The sequence below is a fragment of the Rhinopithecus roxellana genome, chromosome 8, assembly GCF_007565055.1.
Source record: "Rhinopithecus roxellana isolate Shanxi Qingling chromosome 8, ASM756505v1, whole genome shotgun sequence".
Classification (NCBI taxonomy): Eukaryota; Metazoa; Chordata; class Mammalia; order Primates; family Cercopithecidae; genus Rhinopithecus; species Rhinopithecus roxellana.
In genome coordinates this window covers 17,166,581-17,183,633 of record NC_044556.1, presented here as the reverse complement: position 1 = coordinate 17,183,633, position 17,053 = coordinate 17,166,581, and the positions used below count along the sequence as shown (strand labels likewise).

Below are 17,053 nucleotides of genomic sequence, written 5' to 3'. Positions count from 1 at the left end.
GGAGGAGACTAGGGCTGCACTGTGTGACGCAGGCAAGTCACTGCCCCTCTCTGAGCTTTTAGCAGCTCCTCATTAAGATGGGGCTGGGAGGCTGCGCGCGGTGGCTCACGCCTGTAATCCCAGCATTTTGGGAGGCTGAGGCAGGCAGATCACTTGAGGTCTTGAGTTTGAAACCAGCCTGGTCAATATGGTGAAACCCTGTCTCTACTAAAAATGCAAAAGTAGTCAAGCACGGTGGCAGGTGCCTGTAATCCCAGCTACTCAGGAGGCTGAGGCAGGAGAATCGCTTGAACCCGGGAGGCAGAGATTGCAATGAGCCAAAATCACGTCACTACACCACAGCCTGGGAGACACCCGCCTCTTACATGGGGATGATACAAGCAGCAACATAATCCATGTCAATGCTCCCCAAAGCCCCAAAGGCAACTCTAGCTTTTGCTAATTTGTAACATTAGTTATTAATAGTTAGCATTTGTTTTAAATTGGCTTATGTTTCTCCCCCAAAGACATTTATGTAAAAGGGCAACTTTTTCTGCCACTCTCGATGGAAAATTGGGACCCTTTGCCGCATGAAAGGAGTAGGAAAAACCGAGGCAACAACTATATCTTAATGCCAGCCAGCTTCTGTCACCTGGGAAGGGCATCATGCCTGAACACTACTAAGCTGTCCATTAAAAATGGTTATCAGGCTGGGCGAGGTGGCTCACACCTGTAGTCCCAGCACTTTGGGAGGCCGAGGCAGGCAGATTATCTGAGGTCAAGAGTTCGAGACCAGACTGGCCAACATGGTGAAACCCTGTCTCTACTAAAAATACAAAAATTAGCCAGGAGTGGTGGCACATGACTATAACCTCAGCTACTCGGAGGCTGAGGCAGGAGAATCTCTTGAACCTGGGAGGCAGAGGTTGTAGTGAGCTGAGATTGTGCGATTGCATTCCAACCTGGATGACATAGCAAGACTCTATCCCCCACTGCCAAAAAAAAAAAAAAAAAAAAAAAAAGGGTGGTAAAACAGGAGACACAACGTATTTCAGGACGAAGCAGGAATGCCTCAAATCATGGCTAATATTTAATGCTGATGTGGAGGTGCTGGCCAATGCAGTAAGATAAGAAAAAGAATTGAGAGCAGATTATATGACCATCTACAGAAAACAAAAAAGAATAAACAAAATTAATTGAACTGAGGAAGAGGATAAAAGGCAAGACCAATATAGATTAAATATAGGGATTTTTTTTTCCTTAACAGGCGCATGCCACCACTATGCCTGGCTGATTTTTGTATTTTTAGTAGAGGCAGGGTTTCACCATGTTGGTCAAGCTGGTCTCGAACTCCTGACCTCAAGTGATCTGCCTGCCTCGGCCTCTCAAAGTGCTGGGATTACAGGCATGAGTCACCACACCTGGCCTCATACACACCTTCTGATCCCACTTCTCTCTACCCCTTGCAGACCTGGTCCTCTGTGCCCACTGTTGGGATTGGACACCTTTAGATTTGGACTTAAAACTCACCATAACAACTTTAAAACCAATGATTAGATGGGTGTGGTGTCTCACGTCTGTAATTCCAGCACTTCAGGAGGCTGAAGCAGGCAGATCACTTAAGGTCAAGAGTTCAAGACCTGACTGGCCAACATGGTGAAACCCTGTCTCTACTAAAAATACAAAAATTAGCCAGGCCTGGTGGTGGGCACCTGTAGTCCCAAATACTCGGGAGAACAAGGCAGGAGAATTGCTTGAAGCAGGGAGGCAGAGGTTGCAGTGAGCTGAGATCCCACCACTGCATTCCAGCCTGGCCAACAGAGTGAGACTCTGTCCCACTCCCCCCCAAAAAAGGTAATCAGCTGGGGTCTTGGGGTCTGATGGAATTGGGGACATTTTAGCATCAAATCAGGTCTTGTAAGAATACTGGAAGAGAAGGCTTGTGGAGGGATCTGATGCCATTTAAGACCCAACACACATCAGTGAAGCCATCCCTCTGGCAGCATTTGGCCGGTTTTCCATAAATGGTAGTTTCCTGTGCCCTCCTCCAACCTGCCGGGTTCACCCTTCCAGGTACCTGGAAGCTTGAATGTTATATATATTTTTCTATGTTTGAGACAGGGTCTCGTTCTGTCTCCCCAGTTGGAGTGCAGCGGCACAATCATGGCTCACTGCAGCCTCAAATTCCTGGGCTCAAGAGATCATCCCACCACAGCCTCCCAAGTAGCTGGGACCACAGGCACATGCCACCATATCCGGCTAATTTTTTTGATTTTTAGTAGAGACGGGGCCTTACCATGTTGCCAAGGTTGGTCTCGAACTCCTGGACTCAAGCAACCCTCCTATCTCAGCCTCCCAAAGTGCTGGGATTACAGGTGTGAGCCACCACACTTGGCCAGAAGCTTGAAGGTTAAAGCCAGAAGTCACTGCCAGATAGCGTTTCCTGCTGCATCAATGGAGAAACTGAAGCCAAGACTGGGGCAGACCCAGGTCAGCCTCAAGCCCAAATCTCCCAATGGTCACACTTCATTCTAGAATCATCGATGGGTCCCGACTGCCCACCAGATGCTGAAGTTCAAGTCCATGGCCTGGAATTGCCACTCCAGCCTCATCTCCTAGCTTCTTCTTAGCCTCACCCACAAAACAGCAAATAGCAAAGACAGGCAGTGCCTTTCCACCACCACACCTTTGTCCAGGCTATTCCCGCCATCAGCTCTCCAGTCTCCATCTCCTTCCACCCATCCACATCCTTCCACTTCTCAAGGATCATTGCCACCTGCTCTAGAAACTTCCCTAACTCTGCTCAACCCCCTCCCCACTTCACTGTTGCTCCCTCCAGCTCACCAGGAATATATTTTATTTTTTATTTATTTATTTTTTTAGACAGGGTCTCACTCTGTCACCCAGGCTGGAGTCCAGTGATATCTTGGCTCATTGCAACCTCCGCCTCCCAGGCTCAAGCGATCCTCCCATCTCAGCCTCCCAAGTAGTTGGGACCACAGGTGCACACCACCACACCCAGCTAAGTTTTTGTCTTTTTAGTAGAGACAGGGTCTTGCTATGTTGCCTAGGCTCGTCTCAAACTCCTGGGCTCAGGCAATCCACCATCTCAGCCTCCCAAAGTGTTTGGATTACAGACATGAGCTACCGTGCTCCATCTATATTTTCTCTCTTCTTGTGTTTGGAATTGTACTTTCAAAGTTCAAGTGTCCAATTGCCTTATACGCACAGGGTCACTTTGGGTTGGTGACTTCATCTCTCTGGCCTCAGTTTCCTTCCTTGTGTGACAAGTGGGGACAACAACAGCACCCAACTCCCAGGGGTCTTGCTGGGATGAGGCTGGCACAGTGCTGGCCCCAGGAGATCCTCGGGTGAGGCTGCACCAGGCACCACCGCCCAGGCCAGCATCTGGGTCTGACTCAGAGCCAACTACTGGCCCGTTTCCCAGACCTGGCAAATCCCCAGCGGCGTCTGCCTCCCTTGGACTGGGCTGGCAGCCGAGGGTCCTAGGAGGGGCTGTCTCAGGTCTGTCTCTCCCATCAGAACTTCAAGACATCAGACTTGCCTCAGTGCCAGCCAAAGTGTGGTTTTTTTGTTTTGTTTTTTTTTTTGAGACAGAGTCTCACTCCATCGCCCAGACTGGAGTACAGTGGTACAATCTCACTGCAACTTCCACCTCTCAGGTTCAAGCGATTCTCCTGCCTTAGCCTCCCAAGTAGCTGGGACTATAGGCTCACGCCACTATGCCCAGCTAAGTTTTGTATTCTTAGTAGAGATGGGGTTTTGCCATGTTGGCCAGGCTGGTCTCCAACTCCTGACCTCAGGTGATCTGCCCCCCTCGGCCTCCCAAAATGCTGGGATTGCAGGCATGAGCCACTGCGCACAGCCAAGAGTGTGGTCTTTGTAACAGAGCTTATTTATGTCCTTCTCCTGCTCACCCTTCCCCCACGACTCCCTAGTACACTTTATGCTTCAGCCCTGCCCTGGCGTGATGAGACTGGGGCATCCCTGTCTGGCTTACTCTCCCCTGATGAGAGCCTCCTTTGAGCCATCAGGGCCCCGGCATCACCCAGCAAAGAACCAGGCTTCTGTGGCGGCTTCAATACCAGCAACTGATAAAAAGAAACCTTGCCAGTGACAGAAGGCCTCCCGGAGTCTGGGGGTGCATGGGGGTGCATGGGGTGGGAGTGGCGGCGCAGGAATTTCATCCCTTTTTCCCAGATGGGGAAACGGAGGTTCAGGCAGACAAAGCCATTTGCTCCAGGGCTTCCAGCAGAGCCCAGTTCGAATCCTGAACTCAAAGCTCTTTTTTTTTTTTTTTTTTTTTTTTTTTTTGAGACGGAGTCTCACTATCACCCAGGCTGGAGTGCAGTGGCCAGATCTCAGCTCACTGCAAGCTCCGCCTCCCGGGTTCACGCCATTCTCCTGCCTCAGCCTCCCCAGTAGCTGGGACTACAGGCGCCCGCCACATCGCCCGGCTAGTTTTTTGTATTTTTTAGTAGAGATGGGGTTTCACCGTGTTAGCCAGGATGGTCTCGATCTCCTGACCTCGTGATCCACCCGTCTCGGCCTCCCAAAGTGCTGGGATTACAGGCTTGAGCCACCGCGCCCGGCCCTGAACTCAAAGCTCTTAACCATTCTCTACCAGGATATCTTTGGGTGGGGTGGGGAAGTCGGGGGCGGTTTCTATTTTCTCTTTGCTGATCTGAATTTTCTGCAGCGAGCCTGCACGCCTCACACAATTAAAAAGGATTTAAAATAAATGTAGGTGCCACTGTCGGGGTTCCAAAATGAGGGTGACTTCTGATCCTCAAATGGTCACCTCCATTACACAGTAGTACTAACAGGAGCTCAGAGAGGGGTAGCCCCTTGCTGGGGTCACACAGCCTTTCAGGGGCAAATCGAGGAGTCTCACCTTTGGAGAGAGGGCAGAGGTCACACCCCTGCAGGTGGCAAGGGAGTGCGGCCCCTTTAAGAAAGCGAGTGCCAGTAAGAGGAGCCCCAGCTGGGGAGGGAGCAAGGGCAGGAGTGGGGCTTGTTGCCAGGGGCAACCAGTCACCTAGCAACAGGCTTCCCCGCTGCAAGCTCAGGGCTTGCAACTGGGGAAGGGGCTTTCTGACCTGGTCCTTCCCTGACTCCTGGGCCCTCCCCTGTTTACCCATCCTCTGTGGCACCCCGTCAGCCTGGCTCTGCAGGAGGAGTCCCTGTTCCCCAAACTTGCCACTCAGTGTCACACCTCTGGTCTTTTGCCCAGGCTGTCCCACAGCAAACACGATTCTGTGTCCTGGTTCCCAATGCAGGACCCCCAAGGCTGGGTTCAGCCCTGGTCTTGCAGGGCTGAAGGTGTCTAAGCTGGCTCTGAAGGTGTCTAAGTTGGCTCTGGGTCCCCTAGACTGGGGACTCCTCCCTTGGGGCTGGGGCTGGGATGGATTCTCTCGGAGGCCCCAGCATCTCCTAGGGCTGGCTGGGGATGAGGTCACAGTGGCAGGGAGAGAGGAAATGAATGAATGAAAACAAATCTGTCTCACTCAGCATCCCTTGGTCTACAGTAGGTGATCTCCAGCCTGAACAGTGGAGGGGTGCACAGGCCATGAGAGGCCAGGTCAGGAAAACCCCTCAATTCTCCAGGGTGGGAAGGGGGTGGAAATTCCCTGGCTGGAATGACCCTGGGTCCTGGAAGTTCAGTTTAGCCCTGGGTTTGAGCACTGACTCTGCACTTTTTCATGGGGCAACTTCAGGTTGCTTAGACGTTCCCACTCTGAGCCTTGGTCTCCCTATGACACAAGCTATGACTTACCCAAGGTCGTAAGGCCTGCGAGGTCTGGGATGGGTATGAATTCAAACCCAGCCTGACTCTTCCAACTTTAACTTCCATCCCTTGCAGACCGTCTACCTGTCCAACACTCTACCCACAACTCTCCAGTCCCCCCATCTCCATAAAAGTCCCTGCAGCCCTGCCAGCATCCCCTGCCAAAATAAGAGTCGGTCTTACCCAAAAATGCTCCCCAAAATACGACATCCTGATGGTCTCTGTGGAGACCCCTGCAGGCCCCGTCCAGTGCCTGTCTGAAGAGAGAGGCAAGTTTGAGCTACAGAGTCATTGCCAGTGTGGGCTTGATGGGGGGGAAAGTCCCTCCCTGTAGAGGAAGGAGAGAAAGGACGAAGGAGGAACTGAAAGCTCCAATGCTAAGAGCATGCCAGGACCCCTGAGATAATTCAGCCCCAGTGCTGGTCCCAAGTAGCTCCAGCAGAGGGGGTCAGAACAAGACATAGATGCTCCCAATTCCAGAGTCAGGACTAGACTAGGTGGAGGGACAAGAGCTGAGGGAGTCTATATTGGAGGAGGGGGCATGGAATGTGGGGTTTTTAGGTACATATAAGAGTTCATAGCAGTGGGTAGGAGCAGTGCTGGATGACCCCAACCTTGGCAGGAAAACTCTGATCCACTTCACAGATGGGAAAACTGAGCCCTCCCCACCCCCAGAGGGGAAGCCACTTGCCAAGATCACACAGCTAGGAAGGGACAGTAGATTTGCACTCTGGACTGGCTGAGCCCAGACCTGAGCTCTCGGCTCCACTCCAGGCGGCTCCTGCAGGAAAAGGGTTTGAAGAGAAATAGATGCAGGGGCTGTGATCAGCCACATGGGGGTTGGGGTCCGTGAAGTGTCCCTGAGGGTCCCTTGGGGTCTTCTGAATTCCTCTAGGACAGTCCCCACCTTATGCACCCTCCTGGGAGTCAGAGCTCACTCCTCCAGCTGGCACTGCTGCCCCCATGAGTCCCAACCCTGCCCTCGAAAGCCAGTGTTCACCTGGTGTCTGAGTCACTGTCCAGCTCCGTGCCTCAGTTTCCCCATCTGCAAAATAAGAAGGAATGCTTAGAAGGGATCTTCCTGGGGAAACCCAGGTGTTTCTGCACAAAGGCTGGGTCAGGCTGCCCGGCAGGGGACGGACAGGCAGTGTCCTTGGCATGTTCTAGAGGCCAGGCTTGTCACTGGAGCCTGCAGGCCTCATTCATAATTCATGACCCCACAGGCAGCTCGGTAGCAGCTGGGAGCCTGGGAGGCACAGCGGCAGGAGTGACAGGGACCCGCGACCACAGGATGGGGAAGCTCCCGGGGCCTTCCCAGGAAAGGACTGAGCAAGACCTTGGGCAAGGCTGCCCCCTCTGCGCCTCAGTTTACCTAATCTTGAAAGTTAGTTTAGGCTAGGAGTGGTGGCTCACGCCTGTAATCCCAGCACTTTGGGGGACTGAGGCGGGTGGATCACTGAGGTCAGGAGTTTGAGACCAGCCTGGCCAAAGTGGTGAAACCCTGTCTCTACTAAAAATACAAAAATTAGCCGGGTGTGGTGGCGGGCACCTATAATCCCAGCTACTCGAGAGGCTGAGAGGAGAATCGCTTGAACCTGGGAGGCGGAGGTTGCAGTGAGCTGAGATGGGGCCACTGCACTCTAGCCTGGGCGACAGAGTAAGACCTTGTCTCAAAAAAAAAAAAAAAAAGTAAAGTAAAGAAAAGAAAAGAAAGAGAAAGAAAAGAAGAGAAGAAAAGAGAAGAGAAGAGAAGAAAGTTTAATTGGACCTATTATCATTGAGCCTCCAATCCCGGGACTTCTGTGAGTCACCCAAGAGCTCCCATTTGCTCACCCAGACTAGGACAATGTCAGGGTCCCTGAGCTGATTCAGCCCTGGGCCTGGCCCTGCAGGAGTCCCCAGTCTAGAGAGACAGAGCTGGACACAGATCCTCCCGTCCTGCATGGTCAGGGCTGGGCCAGATGGAGGGACAAGGTCCAAAAGAGCCTAGACGAAAGGAGGGCTCATGGGAGTTGGGGTTTTAAAGCATGAATAGGAGTTCACTGGGCAAGGAATTATTTGTTTCAACAAACATTCCCAACCCTGCACTGGTTAATGACAGGGGCCCTGAAAACCTTCAGTCCCCTCTGCAGCCCCTTAGGAAACCTAGTTTTGTGGCAGGGGTAGGGTGGTGACCATGCTATACTGACATCCCTAGGGGAAAAGCCCTAAATTTCCATATCACTTCTTAGCTTCTGTCCGTGACCAGGACCCTAAGCATCTCCAAATCCCTTAGAGCTCTGCTGACTGGCATGGGAACCACTAGCCCCACGTGGTGACTTAATTTTTCTTTTTTGTTTTCGGAGACAGGGTCGCGCACTGTTGCCCAGGCTGGAGTGCAATGGTGAGATCATAGCTCACTGCAGCCTCGACCTCCCACGTTCAAGGGAGTCTTGAATAGCAGCCTCCCGAGTAGCTGAGACTACAGGCTCACATCCGAATTTTTGTATTTTTATTTTTTTATTTGTTTTGGAGACAGGGTCTTGCTCTGTCACCCAGGCTGGAGTGTACAGTGGCACGATCACAGCTCACTGCAGCCTTGACTTCCCAGGCTCAAGTGATCCTCCCGTCTCAGCCACCTGAGTAGCTGGGACTACATGCCCAACTAATTTAAATTTTTTTTTTTTTTTTTTTTTTTTTTTTGTAGAGACTAGGTCTCACTAGTGTTGCCCAGGCTAGTCTCGAACTCCTGAGCTCAAGCCATCCTCCTGCCTGGGACTCCCAAAGTGCTGGGATTGCAGCCATGAGCCACCACCCCGGCCTTAATTTTTGTATTAATGTTAAATCAAGGAAAATTAAATACAATTGGCTGGGCGCAGTGGCTCACGCCTGTAATCCCAGCACTTTGGGCGGCTGAGGTAGGTGGATCACTTGAGGTCAGGAGTTTGAGACCAGCCTGGCCAACATGGCAAAACCCCATCTCTACCAAAAAATATAAAGATTAGCAGGGTGTGGTGGCACACACCTGTAGTCCCAGCTACTTGGGAGGCTGAGGCACAAGAATCGCTTGAACCTGGGAGGCAGAGGTTGTAGTGAGCCAAGATCACACCACTGCACTCTAGCCTGGGTGAAAGAGTGAGACTCTATCTTAAAAATAATAAATAAATAAATAAATAAAATAAATAAAATTATATACCCAACTCCTCGGCTGTGCCAGCCTCTCTTCCAAGGCTCAGTAGCTACATGGGGCTGGTGGCTGCTGTAATGGATGACAGATGAGAAAGCCTTGCTGCCAACATTGTTCTAGAAGATCCCAGGAACCAAGGAGCCCAAGTTCCCCAGAAACCAAGAATCTCACTACTGTTTTTACAGTTTCAATTAGATCGCCTCACCCCACCTCTGGCAAACAGATACACACAGAACACTAGTATGTGCGTGACCCTGTACCTAACTATTCACACGCCTCTGCTCATCCAAGCTTCATGCCATGCCCTCAGATGCAACCCCAACTTTATGAGGGAAACTGAGGCACAGAGTGATCAGTCATTGGTCCCAGCTGACTGTGATTTTGCCCCTGGTCTGTCTGCCAATGACCTCCTGTTTGAAACCATCACGCGTGGCTCTCTGGGTTTCCAAGCCCCCTCTGTCGTCCCCACAACCCAAACCACCACTCACAGCTGGAATGGAGGATGGGGGGCAGGGCAACGGGTGGCCCCATGCAGGCTTTCACCAGCCCAGGAAGTGACACCTGCTACTTCTCCTGAAACCCAGGTTCCGGGCAGGGGGGGCCTCCCCTCTGTTCCTGAGGGGGGCCAAGGAGAGATGATGGGCATCTACTGGCCAGGGCTCATACTCACCGGACAGGGTAGCGAGTGGGATGGGGCCCCCGTCTGATGGGGCAGGCGCCAGGAGACAGCCACGAGGCCACTTCCGTCAGCACCAAGTTGGAGGCTTGTGTGCATGGGGGGGACAGGAAGCTCACCCCGCCCCGCCTACCATCCAACCGCCACCTTACCTCCCCCGCCCAATCAGCACCCGTGGGACCTCCCTGGAACCACATAGGCCATGGGTGAGTAAACAAGAGGCACCTGAACCTGGAGCCCCCCCCAGCCTGAACCTGGAGCTGTTCTTACCGAACAAATATTAATCATGACAACAATTGGGAAATAAATGAGCACCAACCCTGGCCCAGGCATTCAACATCTTGCCATCCCGAGGTAGGCTGATACCCACTTCACAGAGGGGGCAAACTGAAGCTCAGAGAGGGAAATGCACTCAGAAAGGGGAAGACATGGCCAGGCGCGGTGGCTCACGCCTGTAATCCCAGCACTTTGGGAGGCCGAGGCGGGGAGATCACGAGGTCAAGAGATCGAGACTATCCTGGCCAACACAGTGAAACCCCATCTCTACTAAAAATACAAAAATTAGCTGGGCGTGGTGGCACGTGCCTGTAGTCCCAGCTACTCGGGGGCGGGGGAGAGAGAGAGAGAGAGAGAGGAGGGAGAATCGCTTGAACCCGGGAGACGGAGGTTGCAGTGAGCTGCGATCGAGCCACTGCACTCCAGCCTCGGCGACAGAGAGAGACTCTGTCTCGAAAACAAAACAAAACTATATTTTACAATTACATTGGCATAAACATGAATATACTAATATTATACACAAAAATGTTTCCTTCAACCCAGAAGTTCATTTTTTTTCCCTTTGGATTTTAAAAGAAGTGAAAACATCAACCTACGGACCCCTGAAAGCACTGTGAGCCTGAGACATCGGGCTTGTTGAGACATCAGGCTCATCTGATGGAGAAGTCAGCCCTGCTAGAACCCAAGTCTCCCAGCCTGAACAGCACCAGCACAAAGCCCAGAGATGGCCAGAGACTTGCCCAAGGTCACACAGCACATTGCCAGCTGACTCAGAGGCCCCCATCCTGCCTTCCCGGCACCAAGTCTTGCAAACCTGGGGCTGAGACATGTGAGCAGCCCCAGAACAGATAAAACAAAGCAGGAACCACATCAGCAACAAAGGCAAGACCCGAGCTCCCATTCTGGGAATTGAGTGCTGCCTGGCTGGGTGTCCAGAGCCGCTGACGTCTTGCCTGGTGACCTTGGGCCACTCCTGACCTTCCAGGATCTGGCTTCCAGGATCCTGGGAAGCAGGAGCTGGCATTTCCCTCTCTCTCTCGGACCCCAGTGAATGTACAGTAGGGCCAGCAGCAGGGATTTTCTCATCCTTCCCACAGACCAGTCACTTGGTTCAAGCAGGTACCGTGCTGTTTCAATGACCCACTATGTCATGTCTCCCCTCTTGGCTTAGCCACCTGGGCTGCGATCACTTATACAATCTGGCTTGATTCTCGGCACCGCACCTCAAGGCAGGGTCTTATCTCGACCAGCACCATGATGGGGAAACTGAGGCACATGCCCCAGGTCACACAGTGACTCAGGCCACTAAGTGGGAATCTGAGCCAGGGATTCTCAGGAATTTTCTGTTCTCTCCATGGGTCTCCTCCCTCTTCCTCACTTCATTTGGCAAACATCTATCGAATGCCTACTGTATGCCCAGCTTTCCCAGGTGCTAGAGTCTCCTCAGGCAATGCCCTTGGTAGACTCCCCCTTCCCCTCCCTCCTCCTGGTCAGCTGTGACCCGATTTAAAGAGCACTAATGCTGTCATTAATATTATAATGATCATGTCTGTATTTACGGAGCTTCCTCCTCCCACAGATTCCTCTCATCTTCCCAGAGGAATTCAGCCCATTTCACAGAAGAACAAACCAAGGGACCAAGTGAAAACACACACAGGTAGAGGCAAATTCAAACCTGGGGGTGTCAGACTCCCAGCCCTGTGCCCACCACTGGGAGGGCGCTCCAAGGGACAGGGGATGAGCTGGCCTGGCAACTCCCACCTCCTCCTCCTGCCCAGGACCTCGCCCGAGAACAGGTTCGCCCCTGGTGTGGGTGATGGTATGTGGGTCAGGGTGTGCCCTAGGTGGCCCCACTGGTGAGACCAGGGTGGTGATGCCCCGTCCCAACGATTGCAGCTTGGTCCTGTGTTTTACTCCCTGCCCCCATGCCCCCAGCCCCAATATCAGAGTGTCATCATCAACCCATTTTGCAGCGCAGTAAACTGAGGCTCAGAGGATAGCAAGACACTGTGGGAGGGTCTCCAAACTCAATACTCTCTTGACCCCAAACCACCCACATGTTAAGCAAAAAAGTGAATCACCATCAGACAAAATGTGGGCTGGGTGAGTTCAGAATCTGTAAAATGCAGGGTCCGAAGCTCCCAACCTCAATTTTCAAAAGAGGAAACCGAGGTTTGGAAAGGCGCTGTCACCTGCCCAAGGTCACCAGTGAAGCAGGTCCATTTGACTCTGCCTCCTGGTCCCCACTGCGGCTGGGGCAGGTGACTCGGGGGATCCAAGGCAGATGGAGGGGCCCCCCACCACCCAAACCTCCTCCGCACCCCACTCACAGCCAGCCTCTGGCAAGATCCTAATTTACCTCGATTTATTTTAATCCCCAGGAACAGATGCTAGCTGTACACCCCGCCCCTCAGTAACAGAGGGACCCCCCCCAAGTCCAGGCTCCAGGCCCTTCAAGGCCTGGCCTGGATAAACCGTGCCAGGCAGGGGACCCCACACTGACCCCCAAAATTCCAACCTTGGGGTCCGCACAGAAGATGCCAGTGAAACGCCCCCCACCCCATCCTTAAGGTGGGGGACTGGGATGGGGCAGATTAGAGGAGGGGCCAGGTGACCCTCCAGCTCCTCCAGCCATCAGGCCTGGAGAGGGGTTCACAGTGGAGGAAAAGGGAAGTGAGTACCTCATCCTCGGTCCCCGGTGGTCTGCAGGCCGGAGCTGGGAAGAGGGAATTTGCGGGTGGTCCTAATCTCAGCCACCGCCCAGGGTTCCAGGCTGGAAGGGGAGCGGCGCCCCCATCTTTGCAGCCCCAGAACCCAGACCTAGGCTTAGAATAAAAGGATTTGGGGAGGGGTCTCGCGTCGTCACCGCCCCCGTGCACGCTCGGTTCTAGGCCAGGAGAGGGTGGATTTGGGGAGCTGTCCCCGTTTCCGCCTGCGGACCCCCGATTACCACTTGGGGGAGAAGCCGGGGCGCCCACCGCTTAGCCCCCAACCCCTGCTCTCCATCCCTCGCGTCCCGCCGCGCCTTTGCCCTCCGCAGCCGCCGGGGCTGCAGGGCACGGTGAGCGTGGGAGGCTGCGCGGGCCAGGGTGTCCCAGGGGGTTCCGGGGGGCAACACTCACCTCCTGAGCTCGGGCCGAGCCCCGCGCTCGCCGCCACCTGCGGCTCGGTCGCTGACACCCGAGCCCGCCCCGCCCCTCCCTCCGCGGCTGCGGCTCGGCTGCCGACTGGCTCCGCCCCCGGGGCGTGGCCTACAAAGTCCCCACCCCCGCGACGCCTCCAGGAGGCAGGGCGGGCTCTGATCCCGCGCGGTCCCCCATTGGACCATTTAGGCGGCCATCTCCGCCAGCCCAGCGCGCTGATTGGTCCATCCGAAGACCAGGATCTTTTTTATAGTCCCCCCTTTACGCCACCCGCAGTCTATTTGCATAATTTAAAGAGACAGGCGCCACTCTTTCCCCCCTGAGATTCAGTGGTAAGGGGTAAGGAGCGACCAACGTTTATTGAGCGCCCAGGCAGGGCTCATTTGATGACCCCCCCACAAGCCTGTAACCGGAACGTTATTGGTCTTTATTTTACAAGTGGAAAATCTGAGGCTCAGAGAGGGCAAGGTCTTGTTTGGAGGCCACACAGCAAGTCTGCAGCCGGCCTAGGGCAGCCCCGGGATCCGGCCCCTTGCACAGGAGGTCATCCCCTCATAGGACATATGACAGTTCTTTTTTGGAGGTCGAACTCGATTGCTTGAGGTTAGGAGTTCAAGACCAGCCTGGCCAACATGGTGAAACCCTGTCTCTACTAAAAATACAAAAATTAGCCGGGCGTGGTGGCAGCTGCCTGTAATCCCAGCTACTCGGGAGGCTGAGGCAGGAGAATCACTTGAACCCGAGAGGTGGAGGTTGCAGTGAGCTGAGATCACACCACTGCACTTCAGCCTAGGCGACAAGAGTGAGACTTCGTCTTAAAAAACAAAGGAAAACGAAGAGAAAGAAGAAATAAACTTACACAACACCCGCTAGTCCCCCATTCTACCCTCTGCTTAGGGACAGGGCACCCAGCTGATCGCTCTTGCCTCTCTCCACCAGCCTCCCAGGCTCAGTCAGGGCAGCCCAGGAGCACAGACCAGAAGCTTGGGACACCCTAAGGATCTTCTCTTCCCTTCATCACCAGCATTTCATCCTGTGGATTCAGTGTCTCTGAAACGGTTTCGAATTGTCCATTCTAGACACCACAGTGGTCCCGGCGAAGACCCAATTATCTTCAGCCTGGATGCCGCCTCAGTTTCCTATTTGTGTTTCTTGTTCCCTCTATCCCAGCCCTACACAATCCCTGTTCTCCAAGGCAACTACAGATGTTCTTTCTTTTCTTTCTTTTGTTGTTTAGAGACGAGGTCTTGCTCAGTTGCCCAGCCTGGAGTGCAGTGGCATGATCATAGCTCACTGCAGCCTCAAACTCTCAGGCTTAAGTAATCCTCCTGCCTCAGCTTCCAAAATGCTGAGACAACAGTCATGAAGCACTGAAACTGGCCAGTTCATTTTATTTCCAAATAAACCCTTTATTTTAGAGCAGTTTTAGATTTATAGAATTATTGTGAAGATAATACAGAGAGTTCCTGTATACCCCACACTCAGCTTTCTCCTATTATTTTTTTCTTTAATTTTTTCTTTTTAATAGAGACAGGGTATCCCCATGTTGCCCAGGCTGGTATCAAACCCCTGGGCTAAAGCAATCCTCCCATCTCGGCCACCCAAAGTGCTGAGATTGACAGTCATAAGCCACTGTGCCTGGCCTATTATCATTATTATTTGAGACAGAGTCTCGCTGTGTCGCCCAGGCTGGAGTGCAGTGGCACGATCTCAGCTCGCTGTGCAAGCTCTGCCTCCCAGGTTCACGGCATTCTCCTGCCTCAGCCTCCCAAGTAGCTGGGACTACAGGCGCCTGCCACCACACTTGGCTAATTTTTTGTGTTTTTAGTAGAGACGGGGTTTTACCATGTTAGCGAGGATGGTCTCGATCTCCTGACCTCGTGATCCGCCCGCATTGGCTTCCCAAAGTGTTGGGATTACACCGCACCCGGCCTATTATTATTATTATTATTAATTTATTCATTTGGTGAGACGGGGTCTTGCTCTTGTCGCCTAGGCTGAAGTATGGTGACGCCATCTCAGCTCACTGCAACCTCTGCCTCGCAGGATCAAGCAATCCTCCCACCTCAGAGCCCTGAGTAGCTGGGATTAAAGGCACGCGCCACCATGTCCAGCTAATTTTTGTATTTTTTTGTACAGATGGAGTTTCACCATGTTGCCTAGGCTGGTCTTGAACTCCTGAGCTCACTCCATCCTCTCCCCTCATCCTTCCAAACTGCTGGGATTATAGGCGTGAGCCACTGTACCTGGCCTGCTTCCCCCGTGATTACCACCTTCCATTGGTATGTCCATTTATTACAATGTCTTTTATCTTTTTCTTTTTCTTTTTTTTGAGACAGAGTCTCACTCTGTTGGCCAGGCTGGAGTGCAGTGGCGCCATCTCGGCTCACTGAAACCCCCGCCTCCCGGGTTCAAGCAATTCTCCTGCCTCAGACTCCCGAGTAGCTGGGATTACAGGCACCCACCACCACACCCAGCTAATTTTTGTATTTTTAGTAGAAATGGGGTTTTGTCATGTTGGCCAGGCTGGTCTCAAACTCCTGACCTCAGGTGATCTGCCTGCCTCGGCCTTCCAAGGTGCTGGGATTACAAGAGTGAGCCACTGCGCCCGGCCCGCCTCCCACATGATTATCACCTTCCACTGGTATGGCTACTGGTTGCAATGTCTTTTTTCTGTCCTAGAATCTTACATGACATTTACTCCTCATGTCTCCTTAGGCTGTTCTGGGGTTTGTCAAACTGTCTTGTTTTTGGTGACAGTTTTGAGGCATGGTGGTCAGGTGTTCTATAAAATGTCCCTCCATTGAGGTCTTTCTGATGTATTTCTCACAGTTAAATGAGGGTGATGGATTTGGGGAAGGAAGACCACAGAGGTGCAGCGCCCATCTCATCACACCATATCAAAGGTACAAACTGTCAACATGCCTTACTCTGCTGGTGTTGACTTTGATTTCCTGGCCGTAATGGGATCTGTCAGGTTTGGGGTTGTTTGTTTGTTTTTTGTTTTGTTTGTTTTTTATTTCTTTGTTTTCTTGAGACAGAGTCTCGCTCTGTTGCCTAGGCTAGAGTGCAGTGGCGCAATCTTGGCTCACTGCAACCTCCGCTTCCCAGGTTCAAGCGATTCTCCTGCCTCAGCCTCCTTAGTAGCTGGGATTACGGGTGCCCGTGACCATGCCCAGCTACGTTTTGTATTTTTAGCAGAGACAGGGTTTCACCATATTGACCAGGGTGGTCATGAACTCGTGACCTCAGGTTATCCTCCTGCCTCGCTCTCCCAAAGTGCTGGGATTACAGACGTGAGCCACTGTGCCTGGCCTGTTTTTTCTTTCAGAATGTCCTTATTTTCCGGCACTGCAGGATGCTCTGGGCTCTTGTATATTTCCTGTCCTGGTTCTAGAATCAGCCTTTTCTCCAAGGAGTAGCCCCGGTACCTTTGAGTGGAGAACGGTGTTAGAAACCAAGACCTGGGTTGTCGGTGTCCTTGTTTTTTGTTTGTTTGTTTGCTTGTTTTTGAGATGGAGTCTCACTCTGTCGCCCAGGCTGGAGTGCAGTGGTGTGATCTCAGCTCACTGCAATCTCCGCCTCCTAGGTTCAAGCGATTTTCCTGCCTCAGCCTCCCAAGTAGCTGGGACTACAGGTGTGCACCACCACGCCCAGCTAATTTTTTTGGGTTTTTTTTTTTTTGTATATTTAGTAGAGACGGGGTTTCCCCGTGTTGGCAAGGCTGATCTTGAACTCCTTACCTCAAATGATCCACCCGCCTGTGCTTCCCAATGTGCTGGGATTCCAGGTGCACGCCACTATTCCCAGCTAATTTTTGTATTTTTAGTACAGACGGTGTTTCACCATGTTGTCCAGGCTGGTCTTGAACTCCTGACCTGAAATGATCCACCGCCTGGGCCTCCCAGTGTCCTGGGATTACAGGCATGAGCCACCACGCCCGGCAAATGTGTACTTGTTGTACACAAAGTCCCCTTGCTTGTCTGTGATCTTCTACTTTATCC

The 17,053-nt window shown here is 52.6% G+C and overlaps 1 protein-coding gene and 1 long non-coding RNA gene across 13 annotated transcripts in view; one reads left to right on the top strand and one right to left on the bottom strand.

The window, feature by feature from the left end:
* Positions 1-13,125, bottom strand: part of FCHO1 (FCH and mu domain containing endocytic adaptor 1) — a 42,638-nt gene extending 29,513 nt beyond the window's left edge. For 3 of the 11 annotated variants that reach the window (XM_030937192.1, XM_030937199.1, XM_030937198.1), the window contains exons 1-4: positions 9,625-9,734; positions 6,789-6,833; positions 6,480-6,569; positions 5,972-6,045 (exon numbers count right to left, since the gene is read on the bottom strand). In XM_030937192.1, the coding sequence (XP_030793052.1) occupies positions 5,972-5,998 (27 nt within the window). In that variant the 5' untranslated portion in view covers positions 5,999-6,045; positions 6,480-6,569; positions 6,789-6,833; positions 9,625-9,734. Of the gene's footprint in view, positions 1-5,971; positions 6,046-6,479; positions 6,570-6,788; positions 6,834-8,963; positions 9,027-9,624; positions 9,736-12,587; positions 12,607-13,028 lie in introns of those variants that run through there. The other 8 variants (XM_030937200.1, XM_030937201.1, XM_030937194.1 and 5 more) reach the window with 7 other exon arrangements.
* On the top strand, positions 9,809-14,449 carry LOC115899279. 2 transcript variants are annotated; one of them, XR_004059023.1, is made up of 3 exons: positions 9,809-9,836; positions 11,486-11,563; positions 13,989-14,449. It is a non-coding gene; the product is annotated as an uncharacterized LOC115899279 (long non-coding RNA). The 2 variants fall into 2 exon arrangements; XR_004059024.1 differs by lacking the exon at positions 9,809-9,836 and adding an exon at positions 10,388-11,025.
* Positions 14,450-17,053: the final 2,604 nt, after the last annotated feature.